General features: G+C 45.2%; 1 protein-coding gene across 1 annotated transcript in view; it reads left to right on the top strand.

Moving 5' to 3' along the window:
- LOC115082644 (carcinoembryonic antigen-related cell adhesion molecule 6-like) overlaps window positions 1-23,480 on the top strand; it is a 56,290-nt gene that overhangs the window by 9,228 nt on the left and 23,582 nt on the right. The window contains exon 3 of the mRNA XM_029586846.1: window positions 915-1,268. Within this exon, the coding sequence (XP_029442706.1) occupies window positions 915-1,268 (354 nt within the window). The remainder of the gene's footprint in view (window positions 1-914; window positions 1,269-23,480) is intronic.

Below are 23,480 nucleotides of genomic sequence, written 5' to 3'. Positions count from 1 at the left end.
GGGCCCCTGCCATGATCAAACTAAGAGGGTGGGTTCCCTGTCATAGTTCATATGCAATGACAGCCGCATGAGAACATAGAACGGAGATCACTTGTCCAGTTATGTATCATTGTAGGATTGTTCTGGGGGGGTGGGAAGCTGCTGATTGTGATTGAGTTAATTTTCAAAATATCGGAGGAAAGGAAGAGGAGGGCCTATGGGCCCTTTCCCCGGATCTTTTAGATACCTAGCAATGCCTCTGGTCCCCTGGTTTTGCACTGCTATTACCTTAGAAAGGGAGAGAAGGGAGCTGGCATTGGAGAAGACAGGGACTCACAGATTGAGAGAGGAAAGAGGAGCTGGGAGATGTGGAGAAGAGAAAAAAGAGCTGGGAGAGGGAGAGCTGAACTGGAAAGGGGCTGAGAGATGGGGGGGGGGGGGGGGGGAAGAGACTGGGAGATGGAGGAGATGGGGGTTTGTAGGGGGAGGGGCTCAGACAGAGGTGAGAAAAGAAGCCTAAGGAATGGCAGAAGCGAAGAGGTGATAAATCGAGCAGAAAGAAGAGAAATGAAAGTGTTAGAAACAAAGGAGAGAAATAAGAAAAAAGAAACAGGAAAGGAGCTCTGAGACAGTTATGATGAAAGTAGAGATGGGGAAAACTTGAATAAAGGTAAAAGGAAGTTTTACATTATTTCATGCTGTGTGTGCAATATTTAATTAGTTATTGGGAATTGACTAATCATTCTGCACTTTGCATGTAAATGTTTACAGATAAATACTGTCCTTACCATAAATTTTTGGGGGTGCGAATAGACATTTGCTGTAATAATTTCTGTTCTCACAGTCTCAGTAAGGTCCATGATGTAATCGTGGCCATTGGCTAACGCTGGGAGCAGAATCCCACTTACAGTTTCTCTTCTTGCCTTCTCTTTCAGTGTTTCTGGGTCTCTGGAGTCGGCAGATTTCTGCTGAAATATCTGTTGTCCCAATACCGAAGACCCTAGCAGAGGGAAGCAGCGTCCTGCTGTCCGTCAGTGTCACTGGCAGGATCATTACCATCACCTGGTACAGCGGAGAGACCATGGGTAATAATCAGATCCTTCTGTATGTCCCAAGTGATGATCCTCCTGAGACAGTTTCTCCTCTGTACGAGGGTCGGGTGAGGGGATTTCCAAATGGCTCCATGGAGATCTCGGGATTAACTACAAGTGACAGCGGCAGTTACACCGTGCAGATACAAACACCGTCACCACCACCACCAACAGCCACAGTAAATATCACCGTCTCTGGTGGGTAAAATACATTATTTATATCTTCCACCCCATCTCTAATCTCATTTATTTTATTTTTGGCCTGACAGTTTTCTTTTTCTTTTTTGACTTTCAGGATCAGCTTCCATTGGCCTACAAGTATCATGAGCCCTCACACCTGCTCTGAGCATTTGTTTACGATATAAAAGCTAAAGTAAATAAATACAATTTGCAAATACCTGGGGTGCAGGACAGGAACTTGCAAGGTTCCCCTATTTTTATATTCTTCTTCTAACTCAGCACAGGAGTTACAGTGACCGTCCTCAGCCAGAGGCTCCCACCAGTCCCTGGCTAATGTAATGGTCACTCAGTAGGAGTTGCCACTGCATAATGACAGAGATGCCCCCTCCCCAGGGGCTGTGAATGCTGCCTCTCCAGCCCATCCTATACTGACCTGCTCAGGAAGAAAATGACCTGATCTGGGAATCGAATCAAAGTCTTCTGCATAGATACCGGCAGTGCTGCCACTGGGCAGCCCTTATCAATTGTATTTCCATATAGCGCCCTATACAGAGCGCTGTACAAAACACTACACACAGGTGCAGTGCAGCCCTGCCCCAAAGCCTCCCGTGGAAATAGATACATAACACAGAGACAGATTAAGAGACATGCAGTGCTCTCAACAGGAGCAGGACTTCAGCTTCATTCTCTTGGATCAGAGCTCAATAATCTAAACAGGGACTCATTCACAGAAGGTGTTATTATTATTTTTTTCATCACCAATAGCAAATTCTGTGAATGAGTCCAAGTAATGAGCATCGAATCAAGTCTAGGACCTATTGTGATCATTGCATGTCTCTGTGTTATGTATCTACTTCCACAGGAGGCTTTGGGGCAGGGCTGCACTGCACCTGTGTGTAGCGTTTTGTACAGCGCTCTGCTATAGGGCGCTATATAGAAATACAATGAATAAGGGCTGCCCAGTGGCAGCACTGCCTGTATCTATGCAGGAGACTTTGATTCGATTCCCAGATCAGATCATTTGCTTCCTGAGCAGGTCAGTATAGGATGGACTGGAGAGGCAGCATTCACAGCCCCTGGGGAGGGGGCATCTCTGTCATTGTGCAGTGGCAACTCCTACTGGAGGGAGCCTCTGTCCAAAGACTGTCCCTGTAACTGCTGTGCTGTGTTGGAAGGTTTCCATATTTTTATATTCTTCTTCTAAGTTCCTGCCCTGCACCCCCAGGTATTTGCAAATTATATTCATTTTTTTTAGCCTTATATCCTGCGTCTATCAGAAAACAAATGCTTGGAGTGGGTGAGAAAGGCTCATAGCACTGTAGGCCAATGTAAGCTGGCCCTAATGGCACTGGCACCTGCTCCCTGACAGATAAAATTTAATGTGGACATGTGCAAAGTGATGCACATAGGGAAAAATAACCCATCCTATAGTTACACAATGTTAGGTTCCAAAAAAGAGATCTAGGCGTCATAGTGGATAACACATTGAAATCCTCAGTCTCAGTGTGCTGCGGCAGTCAAAAAAGCAAACAGAATGTTGGGAATTATTAGGAAGGGAATGGTGAATAAAACAGAAAATGTCATAATGTCTCTGTATCGCTCCACGGTGAGACCGCACCTTGAGTACTGTGTACAATTCTGGTCGCCGCATCTCAAAAAAGATATTATTGCGATGGAGAAGGTACAGAGAAGGGCTACCAAAATGATAAGGGGAATGGAACAACTCCCCTATGAGGAAAGACTAAAGAGGTTAGGACTTTTCAGCTTGGACAAGACACGGCTGAGGGTGGATATGATAGAGGTGTTTAAAATCATGAGAGGTCTAGAACGGGTAGATGTGAATCGGTTATTTACTTTTTCAGATAATAGAAAGACTAGGGGGCACTCATTGAATTTAAAACTAATCAGAGAAAGTTCTTTTTTACTCAACGCACAATTAAACTCTGGAATTTGTTGCTAGAGGATGTGGTTAGTGCAGTTAGTATAGCAGTGTTTAAAAAAGGATTGGATAAGTTCTTGGAGGAGAAATCCATTACCTGCTATTAATTAAGTTGTCTTAGATAATAACCACCGCTATTACTAGCAACAGTAACATGGAATAGACTTAGGTTTTGGGTACTTGCCAGGTTCTTATGGCCTGGATTGGCCACTGTTGGAAACAGGATGCTAGGCTTGATGGACCCTTGGTCTGACCCAGGATAGCATGTTCTTATGATCACAGTAACACCCAGCACTGACACCTGCTCCCTGTGCCATTACTGATCACAGTAACACCCGGCACTGACACATGCTCCCTGTGTCATTACTGATCACAGTAACACCCGGCACTGACACCTGCTCCCTGTGTCATTACTGATCACAGTAACACCCGGCACTGACACCTGCTCCCTGTGTCATTACTGATCACAGTAACACCCGGCACTGACACCTGCTCCCTGTGTCATTACTGATCATAGTGACCCGGCACTGACACCTGCTCCCTGTGCATTACTGTATTGGGACCCTTACTTTTCAATATATTTATAAATGATCTGGAAAGAAATACAACAAGTGAAGTAATAAAATTTGCAGATGATACATAATTGTTCAGAGTAGTTAAATCACAAGCAGATTGTGATAAATTGCAGGAATGCCTTGTGAGATTGGAAAATTGGGCACTGACACCTGCTCCCTGCATCATAGTTAACATAGCAGAAAATGTTGAGGCCCTTATTCAGTAAGCTGGTTAGTGGACAAGTTATCTGGCTAACGTTATCCAGACAACTTATCCCATCATGTATTCAGCGGTATAACCGTCCTCCTGAATACGATCAACCTAAATATGTTTGAATATAACCTGTTAAGTTTTTGTTATCCGGCTTTGTCTGACTGGATAACTTGCTACTTTAAAGGATATCTGGCTAAGTAGTGCTGTCATTACCATAAGAACATAAGAACATGCCATACTGGGTCAGACCAAGGGTCCATCAAGCCTCACATCCTGTTTCCAATGCAAGTCTCAAGTACTTGGCAAGTACCCGAAATATTAAATAAATCTCATGCTACTATTACTTATTAATTAATAGCAGTTTATGGATTTTTCCTCTAGGAACTTATCCACACCTTTTTTAAACCCAGTTACATTAAGTGCTATGGCAATGATTCCAGAGCTTTACTATGCAGCTGAGTAAAAAATTAATTTTCTTCCATTTGTTTTAAATGAGCTACTTGCTAACTTCATGGAGTACCCCCTAGTCTTTCTGTTATCTGAGAGAGTAAATAACCGATTTACATTAACTTGTTCAAGTCCTTTCATGATTTTATAGACTTATCATATCCCCCTCAGTAGTCTCTTCTCTAAACTAAACAGCCCTAACTTCTTTAGCCTTTTCTAGTAGCACAGTCGTTCCATCCCCTTTATCACTTTGCTTGCCCTTCCCTGTACTTTCTCCAGTGTAATTCTCTTTTTTGAGATGCGGTGACCAGAATTGCATGCAGTATTCACAATGTGGTCTCACCATGGAACGATACAGAGGCATTATGACATCCACCGTTTTATTCGCCATTCCCTTCCTGATAATTTCTATCCCAGCCGATACCGTATTTATCTGTGTTGGGAGCAAGGGACCCTCTGTCCTGCTTCTAACACTGCTCTGACAGAGGCAGCACTGGAAGCACCGGGGGTGGTATTGGCTGGGTTGGGGAGGGTGGGGAAGCAGCTGAACAGGTATTTAATGATTGGGACTGAGACCCAGGGCCTGGCATACAATTCCGGGAACTTTCTCAAGATTTAAAAAGGTTTTGGAGAGAGGGGGTGGATAAGCCAGCCAGATATACCCAATATTCAGCTAGGATATATATCTCTTCCCGCCTCCTAAAAACCCCTTTTTTATCCATCTGATTTATAGCCGGATAAGTGGCTGAATATGCCACATTTTCAATTTAGATGGACAACTTTTGAGTTATCCATTTAAATGGCTTTTGAATATGGACCTCTCGTTTTTATTTTTACACCTGACCCTATCTATTGTTGAGTAATATTTTTGACCTAATAATACATCGTAATACTAGGGCTTGTTGACCTTGAAGTTGGATTCCTTGGAATTTGGCACACTGTAAGGCCCTTCATCCTTGACAACATCTCGAGTGCACAAGACCCAAAGCTAACAGGATAAATCCTGCCTTGTAGGATCTGCCCAATTGTGCCTGATCTGGGACAGACTCAGGAAATCTGGAGGTCCATATTCAGAGGCATTTAGCCAAGTAACTCAGAAATTAGCTGGCTAAATGAATATTTGGGCACTTATCTGGCCAAATTCTAGCCGGCTAATAAGTTAGCCAGCTAGAATTTAGATGGTTAGGTTAGGGGTGCTCTGGGGATGTACCTGGATTGCTCTGTTAATCAGCTTATTTGATATTCATTTAGCCGGTTTAACATAGCTGGCTAAGTCTGGTCAGGCAAAAGATAGCTGCTATATTCACTAGTGCAGTTGCACTATTGAATATGCCTCTAAAGTTAGCCAGAGAAGCTTATCCGGCTAATTTTCTTTCTGGACTGTGGGAATATGAACCTCCTGATGTTTATTGCTTTTCTTTAATATCCTCACATCATGGAAGAAATTAAGGGTTTCTTGGCATAGAATCCAGCAGTCAGAGGGGGGGTTGGCAGGTGTCTTGTCAAACCCTCCTGTTTTTATCTCAGTTTGGGTGTAGTTGGCAAGAGATCATTAAACATTTCAGAATGATGAAGGTTAAGATGTGTTAGGGGATCTCTGTTTCTCTTCAGGATATAACTCACAGTTCTTGAGCTGAAGAGTTTGGTCCTAATATAAATGTGGCCTGGCTGCGCTAAGAATTAAGTTGGATAAACATACAAGTTCTGTGACTATAGTGATAACACTCTAGTGATCAGATGATGAAGGTCTTTAGTTGCTGCTGTTATAGTTTCTAGTATTCTGTGTGGTGGATGCTGTTTGCTTGTGAGGCATTGCGCTGTTTGTTCTCTTCTTAGTAATGCTATGATCTCTTGCTGTAATTATGGTGTTAAACTCTCTCTGGTACATTTTAAAACTCCTATGCGAGTCAAAGCCGTGAGATATGTGCATGACTCGGTGCGGCGTCCGCTGCATGGATTGTAAACCTTGTGTGGGTACGCACATATATCCCACTACACGCACAAATCATAAAAAGCAAAAAAGGAACGGTGCGTGGGTGGGATCTGGGTAGGTCATGGGCAAGCCAAGTCAGTAAAATGAAGTCAGTGCATAAGTGGTTAATGTGCCGGGGTCCCTTACTGTGTAACTATACTTCTGCTATGGATGAAGTGTAAGTCATGTAAAAAAAAAAATAGGCTAATCAGCTGGAGTAACTGGGTAAAAAGAAGGCTAGTTAGCTAAGTAGATTAGGAAGCCCTTTCCTTTACCGGGGTGAACTGGGAAAAAGTGTGATTGCGTTGGTGCGTATAACTACTAAAATTCCCCCTGCTTATCCGCCCGTCAATACAAAATCGTGCACACAGTATGCGCATATAGCCAGTTTTATAATACATGCATGTATATGAGCATATATGCACATATGTTATAAAATCGCCGTGTCCATGCGTGCACATGTGCGTCCGCATGCGGATCTTAAAATTTACCTCTCAGGCGCTTGTGCTGTTCTTGCTGGTGTTGCTATTGTAGAGATGGTGCTGATAGTGCTACATCCTCTGGTGTCTTGTGCTGTATTTGCTGGTGTTGCTATTGTAGAGATGGTGCTGATAGTGCTACATCCTCTGGTGCCTTGTGCTGTATTTGCTGGTGTTGCTCCTTTGAGGCTAATAGTGCTATACTCTCTAGTCATGATGGCCTACGAGTAGTTATTTCTGCTATCAGTAATTTTTGTGTGGTAGGGAGAAGGCAAATACTGCCTTCAGTAACAGACGGTTTTTCAGTTGCCAGGATGATGACAGTGACAGAATAATACTATAACACAATAAATGTTGACAGATAAATATCATTGGTCCATCCATTCTGCCCAGATACCTCTGCACTATTACTCTAGCTCAGGTTAGCTCCTTGCTTGCCTTTAGCACTGAGAGATCTCCCAACTGTCAGCCATACAAGCTTGACAACCTGCAGTATGGCGCTCCTCATTCTTTTGGCTGTGGGCTGAGGAATGTAGCCAAGTTATCCTTCTGCCCACACTAAGTGATCTGCCACCTCTACCTGGTAATATCTGACAATGTACCAAGCCCCCACTGCCTCTTGGTTGACCTTGCTGGTTCTTCTTGGGAGTTTGGTGCAGCTGCAGCAGTTTCTGGGCTCCCTTATAGTTCTCTCCCCTTCTGACTACATAAACATATTAATTTCCATACCTAAAACAAAACGCAGGCTACCCCCCACCTCTCTTCCTCGCCCATCCTTACCACAACCCTCTGTACCTGTGCCACGCAGGCCTGAATTCTGCCCTGGGTTTAGATCCCAGAATATTTTGCTTTTTCCCAACTTTTGCTTCCTGCAGCTCTGACCTGCTGCACCCACTTGTGCAACTCTGATCTCTCATTCCCAGTACGGCTGAGGTCACTTTTACTTCAGGACCCTTACAGGTCTGAGAAACATAGAAACATAGAAATGACGGCAGAAGAAGACCAAATGGCCCATCGAGTCTGCCCAGCAAGCTACGCACTTAATCCATTTTTTTTTTCCCTTTTTCTCTCTCCCACCTGTTACTATTGGCTTCCAGTACCCTGGAAGCGCCGTTAGATATTAACGGTCTCATTGTGATACTAGTGCCAGAAATTCTGGTTACTTCATGCAGTAAACTCTGTACATCTTCACTTTCCTTTATCCTGTAGTGCTACAAATTCTAGTCTCTTTATCCCAGAACACTATGAATCCAGTCCTTTTATCCCATGGTGCATTAAATCCCCAGTCACTCTATTTGGTATCACTATACATTCCCAGTTGCTTTACCATGTAACACTATAAATCCCCAGTCACTCTATCCCACTGTTCTGTATGGGCTTGATTTTCAAAATGAGTTTGTGTACATAAATCCTTTTAAACTAGGTCCATATTCAGAAGCATTTAGTAGAATAACTCAGAGGTTTCCGGCTAAATTAATATTTGGGCACTTATCTGGCTAAATTCTAGCCAGATTACTTATTTGGCTGGATAAGTTAGGGGGTATTCCGGGGGCGTAACTGGGATGAGCTGAGTTATATGGCTAAGGGCTTGATTCACTAAGGTTTTTTCCCCATTCTGTGTCTATGGGAAAACAGCTTAGTGAATCAGGCCCTAAGTCTGGTTGTCCCGTAGACCTGTCCTACAGTTGGCCAGATAGACTTACCTGGATAATTTTAGGCTAGCTGGGTATATTCAGCGGAACTGAATATACAGCTAAATTAGCCGGATAGGTTTATGCAGCTAAGTAGCTGAGCCACCTAGTGGCTGACTATGAACTCCATAAGTATCAGTGGAATTTTGAAAATCAATCAGGGCTCAGTGCATGTAAATGTATGCCCACAAGTTGGTTTCATGCATGCTTTTAGGCACCTGGAGGAGAGGCGTTCTAGGGGCAGAGTTATGACTTATAGACATACTGTTAGATTTTACAAGGTCTGCAAATAAGTTATCCTGCTCAAATTATGCCCTGTGTGCAGCAGGTGTAAGTTTGGGCATGGTAATGCGTGCGCAAACTCAGCTAGTTAACGTTACGTGCTCTTTGAAAATTTTCCTCTCTATCCTGTAGAGCTCTCTCATAGTGCTATAAATTCCTAGCAGCTTTTTCTCTAGCACTCTTTTCTTATGCCATAGTGCTGTAAAGCTGCAGTCTCTTTATCCTGTAGCACTGTAACTCATTCCTCTCCAGTCTGCAGCCTGTGAGACGTATATCAGGAATCATTGGTAATTATTTGTAGGCTGTAATATTTCCTGAATCTCACACTATAACTGTCAGCTGGGATGTATCCTTGCAGAGTGGACAAGAATTGGGCAGACTGGATGGATCAGTTGGTCTTTTTTTTCCCATCATATACTGTGTTGTTATGTTCTACAACAGAGCACAGACATTTCACAAAACTCTGTCCCTGTGCCACTTCCTGGACTCGGAAGCCCAGCAGTTGAACTGTTGTCCGGGTTCTTGCCTGAGTAACTCTCCATTTCTATCCTCTTATTCTCCGCAGGGAGAGTCACTAAACCTACTCTACAGGCTTTAACACACAGCCCTGTAGAGAACGGGCCACTGACTCTCAGATGCAACTCCTCAGACCCGCACGTCTCCTACCTCTGGTACAAGGAGGATAAAGTGGTTTTAAACGGAGGACGGATTAATGTAGCAACAGCAATGAAGACACCTCAGACAACACCTCAGACAGTATTCATGGTGAAGCGTGCTCCCGGCTTCTGGGAAGCCTGCCCTTTTATTGTAAAATGATCTCATAGCATTGCATATGATACATACGTCACATATTTTTCTGCTATAATGTTTTCCACCATAAATGTTGTGCTGACCTTTACTAAGTAGGCGCAAGTGGTCAGTAGGTGGCAAGCCGGGTCCAGTCTGCAGGCAGGAGGGGGGAGGTCATTAGCTGGTCGTGAGGCAATTGTACTGAGCTATCTAGGTTGTAAAACCACATAAATGCAAGTAGGGTCATGAACTGTTCTGGGGCTGCAAAAAGCTTGCACCAGATAGGTTTACGCGACTATTTCCTGTTAGAGGAGGCTATTTTACTTGCTAAGCCCGCTGCGGTCGGAGCATGACATTTCTCTGCACTAAGGGGTAGATTTTAAAAAGCATTTACTCGAGCAAAACTGGTTTTTGCTCGAGTAAATACCTTTACTCAAGTAAGTGGGCTTTTCAAACTTGCTACAATATATGCCATTGATGGTCCATAGGATTTACTCAAGTAAGTGCACTTTACTCGAGTAAATAGCTTTGAAAATTGCTACGATAGTATGTCACATTACATGCGTAACTCCTTTGAAAATGACCCCCTTAGCGTAGGCCCAAGGAAAAGACAGTTAGACGTGGCGATAGATTTTAGCTCTCTGACGTGGCCTGCCAACTGCCAAAAGGCCAAACTCCTAACCCCCACATATTATTCTTACCGATAATAATCAAACCCTCACCCTGTTCCCCAGCAGCAGGGTCTGACTCGGGCTCCAACTACACCTGCTGGGTGAACAATGCTGTCAGTAACGCTTCCAGCAACCCCTATTCAGCTACTCATTAGTTGTAAGTCTGACACTTAACCACCTTTCTTAGCTGCATTAGACACTGTTAGAACAGGATGACTCCATTTCTCTGAAACAACAAATAGATGAAATGATTTTGTTTGAATATGGAAGGAGAGACAAAGTGTATCCCAAAGAGATTTGTAATTGGAGCTACATATCCGATTATCGTGTGCCCCAATAGCAGGTCTAAGCCAGGTATAAGTTATGCAGCTAAGTGACGATTTATATGGGGATATTCAGCAGCATATCCAGGGTGCTGAATATTCCTTGTAAGTTAACCGGATAACTCTTATCCGGCTAATACATAGCTGTTCAGCTTTGAATATTTAGGCCAGAAAGTACAGGTATCACTGAGAAGGAGGCGGCAATTATCCAGGATCCTGCAAGTGGAAGAGTAAAATACATGTTAAGGAAAGTGGTTACAGGCAGGAAGGTTCAGTGACCTCATAATATCATTTGTCTCTATTTATTTTCATCTAAAAGTGTTTGATGACCTCATCCTGCAACATTCTGTTCCAGTGTCAGGAGGGCCAGGATTTAGCTTCTGCAGTTTTATTGTTTTAAAATTAAATTTTTATTTATTTCCAGTATACTTTTTATTCATATTGTCAATGATAATTCAGACAAGAGACAGAGTTCTATCAGATTACAATCCCGTTCAGAAGTCATATACCGGACCAAGATTTAATCTTACAGCTGTGTGAGGTGGTAAATTGGCAGAAACGTAGCTTGAGAAGGAAGGGACAGATAAACTCTGTAACCAGAAGCCGGAGGATCAGGGCTCAGAGTCACAGCCCGGTTTGTAAGACTGAGAGTAGCACAGGATTCTCGTTCCTCATGGGAGAGATAAATACTGCTGTAAATAAGAGCAGATCCTGGAAGCTACACAGTCCATCAGTCAGCATAATACTGAAGAATTGATATAGCAGATGGCATTTACCCACTGTTACCCTGCACATCCGAGCTTGGGAGGCATAAGATCAAAGATCAAGTGACTCCAGCACCAGAAAAGTCTTATATGGTCCAAGCTATGCAGCATCTCAAAGTTTTAATGCTGCTGTAACCAGAGGTCATTAGTACTGATTCTGATAAGTTAAAGATCTGTGATGTCATACCTGGGATTATATCATTTGTAGGACATGACAAAAGCCAGCACCATCAGCCAATCAGAATACAGTGATGGACAATCATTTTGGGTCCAATTTTGTAAAAATTCCTCCAAAAAACTAATAGGGAGAATCTGCATTAAGAAGATCTTAAGTGCAATAGCATGAAAAAGTTTAAAAATGTATTGAGATTGTGCCAATACTGCACAAATAGGGTGACCTTTTACCCCCTCAAATGAAAACAGCCACTATCTGAGGAGGAGAAATCAGAGAACAAGAGCAGTCAAAGAGTAGGAGCCATTCAATAAAAATGTGGAACCCAAAAATTTATGGGTTTTTAGTTTTGGGTACTTTTTTGTTGTTGTTTTTATTCAGTTCATTACATTTTTTTTTTTATTTAGTTTTTGCCAAAGCAAAAAAAAAATTAAACCAAATAACTCCCACAAAATAAAACAAAAAAATAAATAAAAAGGGCTTCTGACAGCCTGACTGGACCTTTGGGGACCAACAAGCTGCCCAGGCCCAGAGTAGGCCGGGCACCAAGGCCTAAGTCAGCCAGAACCGAGGCCTAAGCACAGGCCAGACCCAGTGCCCAAGCCTGGGACCGGTGCCAAGATTTAGGTCTAGGCCAGGGCCTCCTGTTGCTCCTCCCAGACCCTGTAATTTAAAAATGATGCCTTACATCAAAATGGTGCCATCCATATCGGAGGAAGGTGCCAGAGTGATGTCACTTCAGCGCCATTGTCCAGGCAGACTGTGCCATTTTTCAAGCAGCAGGACCAGGAGGAGCAACAGTAGGCTGTGGACTAGACCTAGTCCTTGGTGCTGGGCCCTAGCCTAGGGCTAAGCCTTGGTGCCTGGAAGGTCCAGCCAGGGCAGCCGAAGACTCTTTTTAAATGTCATGAATATGAAAATACCCAGTTATTTTCTGGAATGAACCAAAAATGGCCTTTTACATTGCATTGTTTTGGCATTTGTTAAAAACAAATGCACCTTTCTACTGTATGAGAGGGGGAACAGATAGCAGGTGGTAGCTGAGAGTTGTTATAATTGCATTTTCTGTTAACTTTGAATCAAATTCTGTAACTAGAAAAGTGGTGATTCTGAATCTCTGTTAACCTGTCAGGGAGGACCTCTGATTTCTAAATGGGTGCATGTGAATCGTTTGGGCTGCAGGAAATGGCAGGGTTTAATAACAGTGGTTGCTGTGTATTTCTGCTTTCCATCCTGATAAGATGTGACTTTGCTTTTTGCTTCAGATGGTCCCGATTCTCCCACACTCACAGTCAGCCCTCAGCAGGTGCTTCACACTGCGGGCTCCGCAGCTTCCCTCTCGTGCTGGGCTTTGTCTCACCCTCCTGCACACTAGGGATGTGCAGACAAAAAGTTTTCGTTGAATCGGTGATACGTTTTCGTTGAGAGCCGATTCCGTTCAATATGGAAGTATGGAGAAATCCATAAGTTGCCGATAAGTCCATACGTTTCCCGGTTCCCATTAAAGTCAATGGGGGAAGGATTTCCAGCCTATTTTTGGCTGCAGAATTGGGGTTTTGTTATCAATTTTCATGAAACTTCTGGGGAGCAATCATCACAACAACAAAAGAGCTGCAAGGTACTTAGACTGTGGCAAAGTGGCACCAAAGTGGCATGAATAGCCGAAGGCACTGGAAAGGTGCAAAGGGTTACCAGGAGTGGCAAGAGTGCTATAACAGAGGCACAAAGCAGCAGTGAGAATGTCAAAAACACACCACAGCTTCAAAACAGAGCACCGATAGCAGATGCATGAACCATCAAAGGCAGCACGACAGGCAAAGCGGCAAGACAAGTGGCATTGACATCCAACAGCACAATGAAAGGGGAACATAGCAAGCAGATAGACTAGCACCAACACATTGAGGAACCATGAGAGTGGCAAGAACACCACAAGGAGTTAAGTGAGTCATCTGATGTATGGCAGCAAAGCAGAGTGGCAGAAAGCTGATAGGGGCAAGACAGGCTGGCAGAGTGGAGGTAGTCTGGTCTGGTCCCTGTGGTTTTGCTAGGGGAAAGACAGGCTGGCCCAGGAGAGAGTTCCCTTTCCTTTGTGCAGGGAAGGACTCCCTGGAACGGGTCCACCCCTAGAGTTGGGTGTACCCGGTGTTTCCGTTGGCGTCTAGTGAATTCCGACTGTCCTTACGCACTTCAGCTGATGACAAAGGAAATGGAAGATCTCTCAGAAATAAGAATACTTCTACTCAAGTCCAAATCTGCAATATCAACCTATGTTGACTTTGTACCGTACAGGTCAAACACTTCTAGGAACACAAGGCCTGGATGAACAGGCACAGCAATCCAGGTCAAACACCGGAAGGAACACAAGGCCTGGATGAACAGGCACAGCAATCCAGGTCAAACACTTTTAGGAACACAAGGCCTGGATGAACAGGCACAGCAGTCGAGGACAGAGGTCAATCTCACCTAGGGACACAAGGCCTGGATGAACAGGCACAGCAGTCGAGGACAGAGGTCAATCCCACCTAGGGACACAAGGCCTGGATGAACAGGCGCAGCAGTCGAGGACAGAGGTCAATCCCACCTAGGGACACAAGGCCTGGATGAACAGGCGCAGCAGTCGAGGACAGAGGTCAATCCCACCTAGGGACACAAGGCCTGGATGAACAGGCGCAGCAGTCGAGGACAGAGGTCAATCCCACCTAGGGACACAAGGCCTGGATGAACAGGCGCAGCAATCGAGGTCAAACAGTGGTAGTAACACAAGGCCTGCACAGTAGATGGTCAGGCACAGCAATTCATGTCAGGAACATGTGCTGCAGTGCTTACATTATCTTGAGCATAGGAGGCAATTGGAGCTGCTGCAAGGCTTTGAATAGCTTTTATTCATCTTCCCATTCACAGGGAAAATTTGGAAAGCCAAGCAAAGGCAGGTTTACTTTCAAAAACACTAGCATTTCCATCAACTCTGGTGCCAGCCTTGAGTGGTGAGGGCTCATGATATCCCCTGTCATTGAAAAGACACGTCACTGGGCACACTGGTTGGTGGACATGACAGATATCGTTCAGCCACTTTGGCTAGGTGTGGCCAGACAGCGGACTTGTGTGCCCAATATGCCAGCGGATCTGTCTGCATGTTCTCTATCGGCTCTGAGAGATATCGTGTCACTGACAGCTGTGCTGCTGTCTCCTCCTGTGCTTGGGAGGGCTCAGAGTCACTCAATCCAGCTACTTTCTCTCTCGCCCGTTGCACAACTGATGAATCTTTATGGCCAACATGCCTTGGGCATTCTGACGTGTAGGAGGAGGAGGTACTATCTGTCACTGACAGAGTTCTGCTCCGGCCTGGGCTAGCAGCACAACTCTGTGACATGCCTGCTGTTTCCACCTCTGCTTCAAGCCTAATCTGTCTCCGCCTATGGCGCTCCTGTTTACGGACCTTAGCTAACAGCAGCTCCTTCACAAATGACAGACAATTGGTCTGTAGGGCGAGTTTACCTTTCACACGGGGATCACAGACAGAGGCGAGCATGTATGTGCTGTCGTCTGTTAAAGGCCTTAATCTGTCTTTCACCTGCTGCTGCAAAACGTCCAGACACTGCAGCACCTCAGCAGTCATTCCCTCTTGCCGTTTAAAGGCCTCCAAATGGTCATCCAGGAATTTAACTATAGGGATGATGTCAGCCAAGGTGGCACTTCTGGAACTCAGCTCCTCCGTGACATCCTTGAAGGGCTGCAGGATTTTAACCAGCTGACTCATGACTAACCAATCGTGATGCCCTAGGGGATTCTGCATACCTATGTCTATTGTACCTGAAAGTTCATGAAGGGGTGTCTGCAGCTCCAGTAACCTCTCCAGCATCATAAAGGTGGAATTCCACCGGGTGGCAATGTCTTGAATGAGACTCTTCTGAGGCATATCCAAATCAGTCTGCTTTTGTCGGAGAACCTGCCCCGCCTTGACACTTCTGTGGAAGTGTGCTGCTATGTTCCTGCACTTCTGTATTAACCTATGCAGGTATTCATTCTCCTTGTCCTTGGACTCCAAGCCCAGAGCTGATTTCACTACCAGATGCAGAGTGTGTGCAAAACATCGGATGTTCTTAAACCGCCCATCGCTTATTGCCTTAACCATGTTTGCACCGTTGTCTGTGACAAAAAACCCTGCCCGCGTTTTCCTGTCTCGCTGGTGTAGTTGCCAGCCCTCCAGCATCTTTCTGATGCATGCTAGAATATTGGCAGCGGTATGGGCCTGGTCCGTCAGGTGGGTGTGCAGTAAAGCCCACCTCCACCCTGATACTTCTTCAGTAATAGAGCTGCTGGCTGCCCCTGCCTCTGCCATGTCCCACCAGTGTGCTGTCAGAGAGAGGTAAGAGTGTGCAGCATTCATGGCGGTCCAGATATCGCAGGTGAAATGCACTCTTCCGTCTGCCTTACCCAGCAGTGCTTGCAAGCGACTGCGACACTGCTTGTACAGGCTGGGGATGACCTTTCTACTAAATGTGGTTCTGCACGGGATTTTGTAATTTGGAAGTACAACTTTCAAGAAACGCTTGAAACCCACATTCTGCACTAGCTGCAAGGGCTGGTCATCAAGGGCAATCCTTTCCCCAATGCTCCTGGGTGAAATGCACTCTTCCGTCTGCCTTACCCAGCAGTGCTTGCAAGCGACTGCGACACTGCTTGTACAGGCTGGGGATGACCTTTCTACTAAATGTGGTTCTGCACGGGATTTTGTAATTTGGAAGTACAACTTTCAAGAAACGCTTGAAACCCACATTCTGCACTAGCTGCAAGGGCTGGTCATCAAGGGCAATCCTTTCCCCAATGCTCCTGGTTACAACTTTTGAGGCTGCCTGCCTCCTACCCCGGGATAGCGTTACCACGCTCCACCCCATTTCCTCCATGGTGGATTGTCGCTTCTGCCACATGTCAGTGGGTTGCTGGCCTGCCGCCTGACTGCTAGAAGGGTATGAGGGCGTGGGCTGACTCTGCTGCTTTCCTACCACTGCACCCTGGTTGGAAGGGGTCCCCCGACTGGAACTGCTACCATCCCCAGATGGCAGTAATCTTGTTGGGTGTTGCCTCTTCATATGATGGTTCATGCCAAAATTTGATAGATGTCCCATTTGCTTGCCTCTGCTAATATCCCTGGCACAGTAATTACACCGAGCATAACGCGGGTCTTCTGTCACTTTAAAATGATTCCAGATCGGAGATTTCTTTTGTGATCCTCCTCTCTGTGACACCTTTGGGGTGGATGCTGGCACTGGAGTTGAGGTACTAGTGGGTGTGGGTGATGGACCCTGAGAAGCAATGGCAGCGGGGGCACCAGTCACCCTCTGTCTCCCTTCTGACAGCTCTTCCTCCTCCTTGATATCACTGTAATCTCTCCCCTGCTGCACAATTCTGGAGGTGGAGGCTAAGACAGGACTAACTGATTCTACCGAAGATTCGTCAGCTATTACTTCTTCCGTTTCTGATGAGAATCCCCCCCCCAAGAAGATTCTTCTTCTGAATCAGAAGCAAACAGTGCCAGCGCTACCTTGTGACCGCTAAGTCTTAGTCGAGACTTCTGTCCCCCTGCTGCTCTTGGGTGTCTAAATTTTGTTGGGCATGTCTCTGGCTCCCGTTCCCTCTCCTCCAAAACTACAGGGCCAGAAACAAGTGGTGGCGATGGCGAAGTATCATGGTCCGATTTCGTTTTTTTGCCATGGAACTGCCATCCCCTACAAAGAGTTTAGATTGCGACAGTTGCCTTTTTAGCTGTACTGGTGGTGTTGCACTAGTGTCTTTTGTGGTGCCTCCGCTGCCAGTCCCAATAAGTCGATTGCATCTCTCTTTCCCTGACATTATGGATTTTATTCACAAACAATATACCCGTATTTATATTTTTACATTTTAAATATGTCCTATATTTTATTCCATATATCTATTAAAAAACATACATAAAAACACAACCTATATTCACACACATTCACTCATTCATTCAACTACACATTAATTTATACACAATCTCTTTAAAATTGTCATCAAATACATACATATTGCACATTAACATCAAACACATAATATTACCCCAATATTACATTAACCCTGATTACAATGTAAACATATCCCTTTGACTCAATTTCAGTATAAACATTTTACTCAAAAATTTCTTATTTCATTCCCTCACGGTAGCAGGCGAGAAATAGCTGTTAAATGAAGAAACTTTGGGAATGGTGAAAGTGTTGAATTGCTGAAATTGTAACGGTGCGGCAAATTATATGAAGTAATTTCAGTGGAGTTGCAGTAAAATGATTGAGATGACTTTAAAAGAATGAAAAAATCTCTTTAGTGAAAAGAATACAGGTTCCCTGATTGCTTTGGATAGCCTGTGAGGTGTTGTATACTGCAGAGAACATTACTCAGGAGCTTTTAAGTGTGAATATAAAGCTAATCCCCTAAAGAAACCGGTTGGTGAAACAGGAGCTTCCTGTCGGGACAGCAGCAGTTGAACTACGAATGAGAAAAGACAGGCATTGAAAAGATATTATACAATAAATGATATTAAGCAGGAGATATTGAGGGAACAATAACTAAAGTGAGGGAATGAAATAAGAAATTTTTGGAGTAAAATGTTTACTGAAATTGAGTCAAAGGGATATGTTTACATTGTAATCAGGGTTAATGTAATATTGGGTAATATTATGTGTTTGATGTTAATGTGCAATATGTATGTATTTGACAATTTTAAAGAGATTGTGTATAAATTAATGTGTAGTTGAATGTGAATGAGTGAATGTGTGTGAATATAGGTTGTGTTTTATGTATGTTTTTTAATAGATATATGGACTCCAATACTAGGACATATTTAAAATGTAAAAATTAAATACGGGTATATTGTTTGTGAATCTACTAGTTAGAATACCTGTATCGAACCCAAAGCAGGAAAGTATATTCTTTGACGATTATGGATTTTATGTCACTGAGTGGTAACACTGCCCACTGTCCCACAATAACAATGTTCAGTCTGTTAGAAATGCCCAGATGAACAGACCCACTCAAGAACAATGTTCAGTCTGTTAAAAATGCCAGATGAACAGACAGACCCACTCAAACAATGTTCAGTCTGTTAAAATGCCAATGAACAGACCCACTCAAGACAATGTTCAGTTGTTTAAAAATGCCCAGATGAACAGAACAGACCACTCAAAACAATGTTCAGTCTGTTTAAAATGCCCAGATGAACAGACCCACTCAAGAACAATGTTCAGTCTGTTTAAAATTCCCAGATGGACAGACTCACTCAATAACAATGTTCAGTCTGTTAAAAATGCCCAGATGAACAGACTCACTCAATAACAATGTTCAGTCTGTTTAAAATGCCCAGATGAACAGACCCAGACCCACTCAAGGACAATGTTCAGTCTGTTAAAAATGCCCACTGCACTGACAGACTAAGTAATTGGAATTTAATAAAGCAGGAATTTTTGTCACTCCAGAAACATGGATGACATTGAAAATAATATCTCTCTCCAAGCCAGTCCAACACCCTCAATGGTAAATACTAGTGGTCACTGGTCAGTGCTAGCTGACTAGACCACTAGACTGTAGACTGCTTGAAAGAAACAGGAATACTAGTGACTGTAGCTGACCCCCTGGCACTAAAGCAAGACAATGAATATTTTTCTTTCCTTTGCTAGCCTAAGCCTAGTATCTGTTCTGTGATTCTCTATCAGTTCTGGTTCTGGGTTCTGCCTGCCTGCCACCCAGCCCACCTCCCCACAGAATCGCTGGAAATAACTGCTTGGCTCAGCCTCCTCGTGCTGCTGTTTATATACTGATGGCTCGTCAGTAAAATGCACAGAGAGCACTGAATGACAGCGCGATTGGCTGCATTCAGTGCTGCTCATCAAATGTCCAGCGCGGATACGCTGCGTTTCCGGTATCCATGCCGACCTGTCCGATCCTTTCCTGTGAGTCACCTGCGACTCACAGGAAAGGGTCGGACAGGTTGGCATGGTTACCGCAGGGGCGCCGCCATTTTGTGGTAATCTGGGGCTCCGAGCTCGCAGCTAATGAGAAATGGAAAAGCGCAGCGCCTCGCGGTTCAACGTATTCAACAGAATATGTTGAATACGTTGGAAGTCGCGATGCGTTTCTCCTCCCAACGTATTTTGCGGATGGCAAAAAATAAGTTGCAGATTACAAATACGGTGAAAACGAATGCACACCCCTAATTAGGGACCGGTATTTGTATATCGTCAGCGTATAGGAAGTGGGTCAGACCAAGTCGTTCTAGTGTGTGACAAACTGGAAGAATTGAGAGTAGTGAAATGTAACCGGGCTCTGCTAAAGGGTTTATGATGACCTCAGGAAAGAAAACAGTTGTTCTGAAGACTTTTTCCATATGAAGCCGGCGGCTCCGATTTGCAGCCTTGTGAGAATATCTGGAACCGGGTGCAGATAAGATGGAGAATGCAGGCGCACAGAAATCTAGAGAGGATGGCAACCTGACAGGGGCTGGTGTGTCCGGGACAGCCGGGGAAACCTACCAAACAGGACTTTTCAATTATGGTTTCAGGAAATCCAAAGAGACAAAATCGATCAAGACAGACATGCAGGCAGTGTTAGCGGCGTCTAGTCCGGTCAGAGCTGGGGGACTATGGCCACCGAGTTGAGGATGTGGAAAACATCGTGGAAAGGTCAGGTCATGGAAACATTGCGACTGAAAACAAAACTTTTGACGCTCCAAAATAAAAACGAAGAAATTATGCTGAAGTTAGAAGATATTGAAAACAGGTCACGGCGTTCTAATATTAGAATAAGGGGCGTGCCGGAATCGGAAACCTACACGGATGCAGCTTTGGTGGTTAAAAAATTATGCCAAGCAGTGCTTAATGCAGAGTCTGATGCTGCAGTTGCTCTGGACGATAATATTGAGCTGGATCGGGCACACAGGGCCCTTGGCACTCTGAGAAATAATGCTCCACGTGACATTATCGCCTACGTCCATAATTTTCGCCAAAAAGAAGTGATCAGAAAGTCCGCCAAATGGGCACCATCAATTGGGAAAGGCTCAACATGGCTCTTTATAATGATCTTGCAGCTGCCACTCTTCAAAAACGACAGGACCTTCAAGCTGTGACCTCCCTTCTTCGTAAAGAGAATATCCGATATAGATGGCTGTACCCAAGAGGATTAGCTTTCACAGTGGAAGGCACAACTCATCGGATCAAGAAGTTAGCGGAGGCCGGATCGATATTTATTTATTTTATTTATTTGGTGCTTTTCTATACTGGCATTCATGATACAATCATATCATGTCAGTTTACATGGAACGGGGGTACAATAACCTTAGATATTAACAAAGCGAAGAGAAGCAGAAGTTACAATAAAACAGGGGTGCTGGAACTGGTGGAAGAGGAAGAACAAAGCATAAGTAACTCAACAGCAAGAAGAGCAATTATTTACATTGTGCTGAATGTACAGTAATGATTGCTGCTTTGAATCAGTGAGTTTCTGGAAAGGCTTGTTTATGTTGTGAGGCCCGATCGCGATTGCATGCGTTCGGGCCTCCCTACCTCTCTCCCGCAAGCCGGACGGGGTCCCTCTCTCGGCGACCCACGAAGCACGGGCCGCGGCGTGACGGCAGCCTGCCGTCAGAAGACAGCGTCGGGAGAGCCGCGGCTGGCCCCTCCCCTTAAAGGGGCCGGGCCGCGGAATCGAGGCCGGCCCCGGAAGAGGACGTCATCAGAGAGGGAGATTTAAACTCCCTCAGTGAAGACTTGGATTGCCTTCACAACAGGTCCTGTTGCTCGGTGTTGTCCCTGTGCTGCTCGTTCCTTGAATTGACTCCTGCCTTGTCTGACTCTGCCTTTTGCCTGCCACCTGCATGGACCCCGGATTGGACTGACTCTGCCTTTGCCTGCCACCTGCCTGGACCCCGGATTGGACTTTGACTCTGCCTTTGCCTGCTGCCTGCCTGGACCCCGGATTGGACTTTACGCTGCTTGGCTGCCGCCTGTCCTGAACCCTGCCTGCTACCTGGCCTGTGTGTCTGCCTGTACCCGGATCGCGCTGTGGCCTAGCAGAGGGTACTGAGGGATTGGCTGTTCCGGGATTTCCACCTTCCGGAGGTGAAGTTCACCAAGGTCCTTCAAGTGGGTGTTCTCTCGCACCGGGTCAAGGGTCCACTAGCATAACAGATTGTGAAGGCCATGGACCCGGTGGATCTGTCCGGTCTTCAGGCTATTCCCGGGCTCGCCCAACAGTTGATGCAACAGCAACTGAGTCTGGAGGTGTTAACTGCCACCATGGATAGACTAGTGCGGCGTTTGGATTCCACCCACGGAGCTGAAGCAGCTGCTCCGGCGCCTCCCCCCGCCGAGTACCTCGGCCTCGGTTTCACACTTACCTGCACCACCTCGTTTTTTCCGGGGAAACTAAAGTATGTCGAGGATTCCTCAATCAATGCTTCATCCGATTCTCATTACAAGGACAGCAATTTCCCAACGACCCGGACGAAGACTTCTTTCATTATCATCAAAGATTGTAATCAAAGTTACAATCAACCCTGTTGATTGTAACTTTGACTTATTCCTTCCTATCGTTATCTCTCGTTTACTGAATTGTTACTCCAGTTATTCCCCTGTTTAAATTGTAAACCGATCCGATATAGTTATTTACTATGAGGTCGGTATAAAAAACTGTTTAAATAAATAAATAAAATAAATTATATCTCTGCTCGACAGGAAGGCCCATGGCATGGGCTTCTCCCATCTGGAAAGAGAAGACCCGATTTTGAATGACTTACCAGATTCGTTTCCACTTTCCGCCAAGTGTTTGATGAACCAGGGAGACTTGCTACAGCCACGTCCGAAACTCCTTAATCTGCGCCAGGGGTCTCGTACCTTAGCAGACTTCGCTATTGTCTCCGCACTTTGGCCTCTGAAGTAGGATGGCACTCGGATTGCCTCCAAGGCATCTTTCTAGAGGGACTATCTCCCCGTATTAAAGATGAACTGGCGGGACGAGAGCTCCCGGAGGATCTCGACGCACTCATTGACTTGGCGGGTCGTATTGACCGGATTCAGCAGCGGGTCAGGGGGTCCAGACCTCCTCGTCATCTAGTACCTCTGGCTCCTCACTTCTCCCATCCTTTGGCTCCGGTCACCACTGAAGCTTCCACAGAGCCCAAAGAGGAACCCATTCAGCTAGGAAGGAGTCGGCTGACGATAGAAGAGAAAACAACGCCGAAGGAGAATGGGCCTTTGCTTATACTGTGGCAACAAGGGACATCTTCTCGCCCAGTGTCCCGAGCGTCTAGGAAAACTACCGATCCTGGGCGTCTCAGAGGAGCAGCTCCTCAATTCGTGGTCCCCCGTCACGCTCCAAGGGGAGCAAGGATCTTCATCACCCAGGCTCTGGTCGATTCCGGAGCTGGAGGGAATTTATACTGGCTGAACTGGTTTCACCAGCTTCAGATTCCGACACAGCCCTGCAAGACCCCGCTGTTTATTTCCTCCATCCAAGGTGAGAACCTGCCTGGACGGAGTTACCTGTAACACCGCTCCCCATATCGCTACTTACCGGAATCCTGCACAAAGAAGAAATTTTCCTTTTTATCTTGGAAAAGGTGGTCCATCCAGTGGTTCTGGTCTACCGTGGTTACAAAAACATTCTCCAACCATTGACTGGAAGACTCCAGATTGCGGCATGGGGCCAGAGTGTCGGGAGAACATATCTTCACTGGACTCACCAACCAGTGATACCGATGACTACTACCAATATTGCATTACCGCATCAGTACTCCGATTTCATTGACGTCTTTTCTAAAGAGAAAGCTGAGATCCTGCCTTGTCATCGGAGATTTGACTGTGCGATAAATTTGCTTCCCAACACCATCCCATCCAGAGGTAGGATTTATCCACTTTCTGGGCCTGAATCAC

This window comes from Rhinatrema bivittatum, unplaced genomic scaffold (assembly GCF_901001135.1).
Source record: "Rhinatrema bivittatum unplaced genomic scaffold, aRhiBiv1.1, whole genome shotgun sequence".
NCBI classification, from domain to species: Eukaryota; Metazoa; Chordata; class Amphibia; order Gymnophiona; family Rhinatrematidae; genus Rhinatrema; species Rhinatrema bivittatum.
This window is presented reverse-complemented; position numbering and strand designations above follow the sequence as displayed.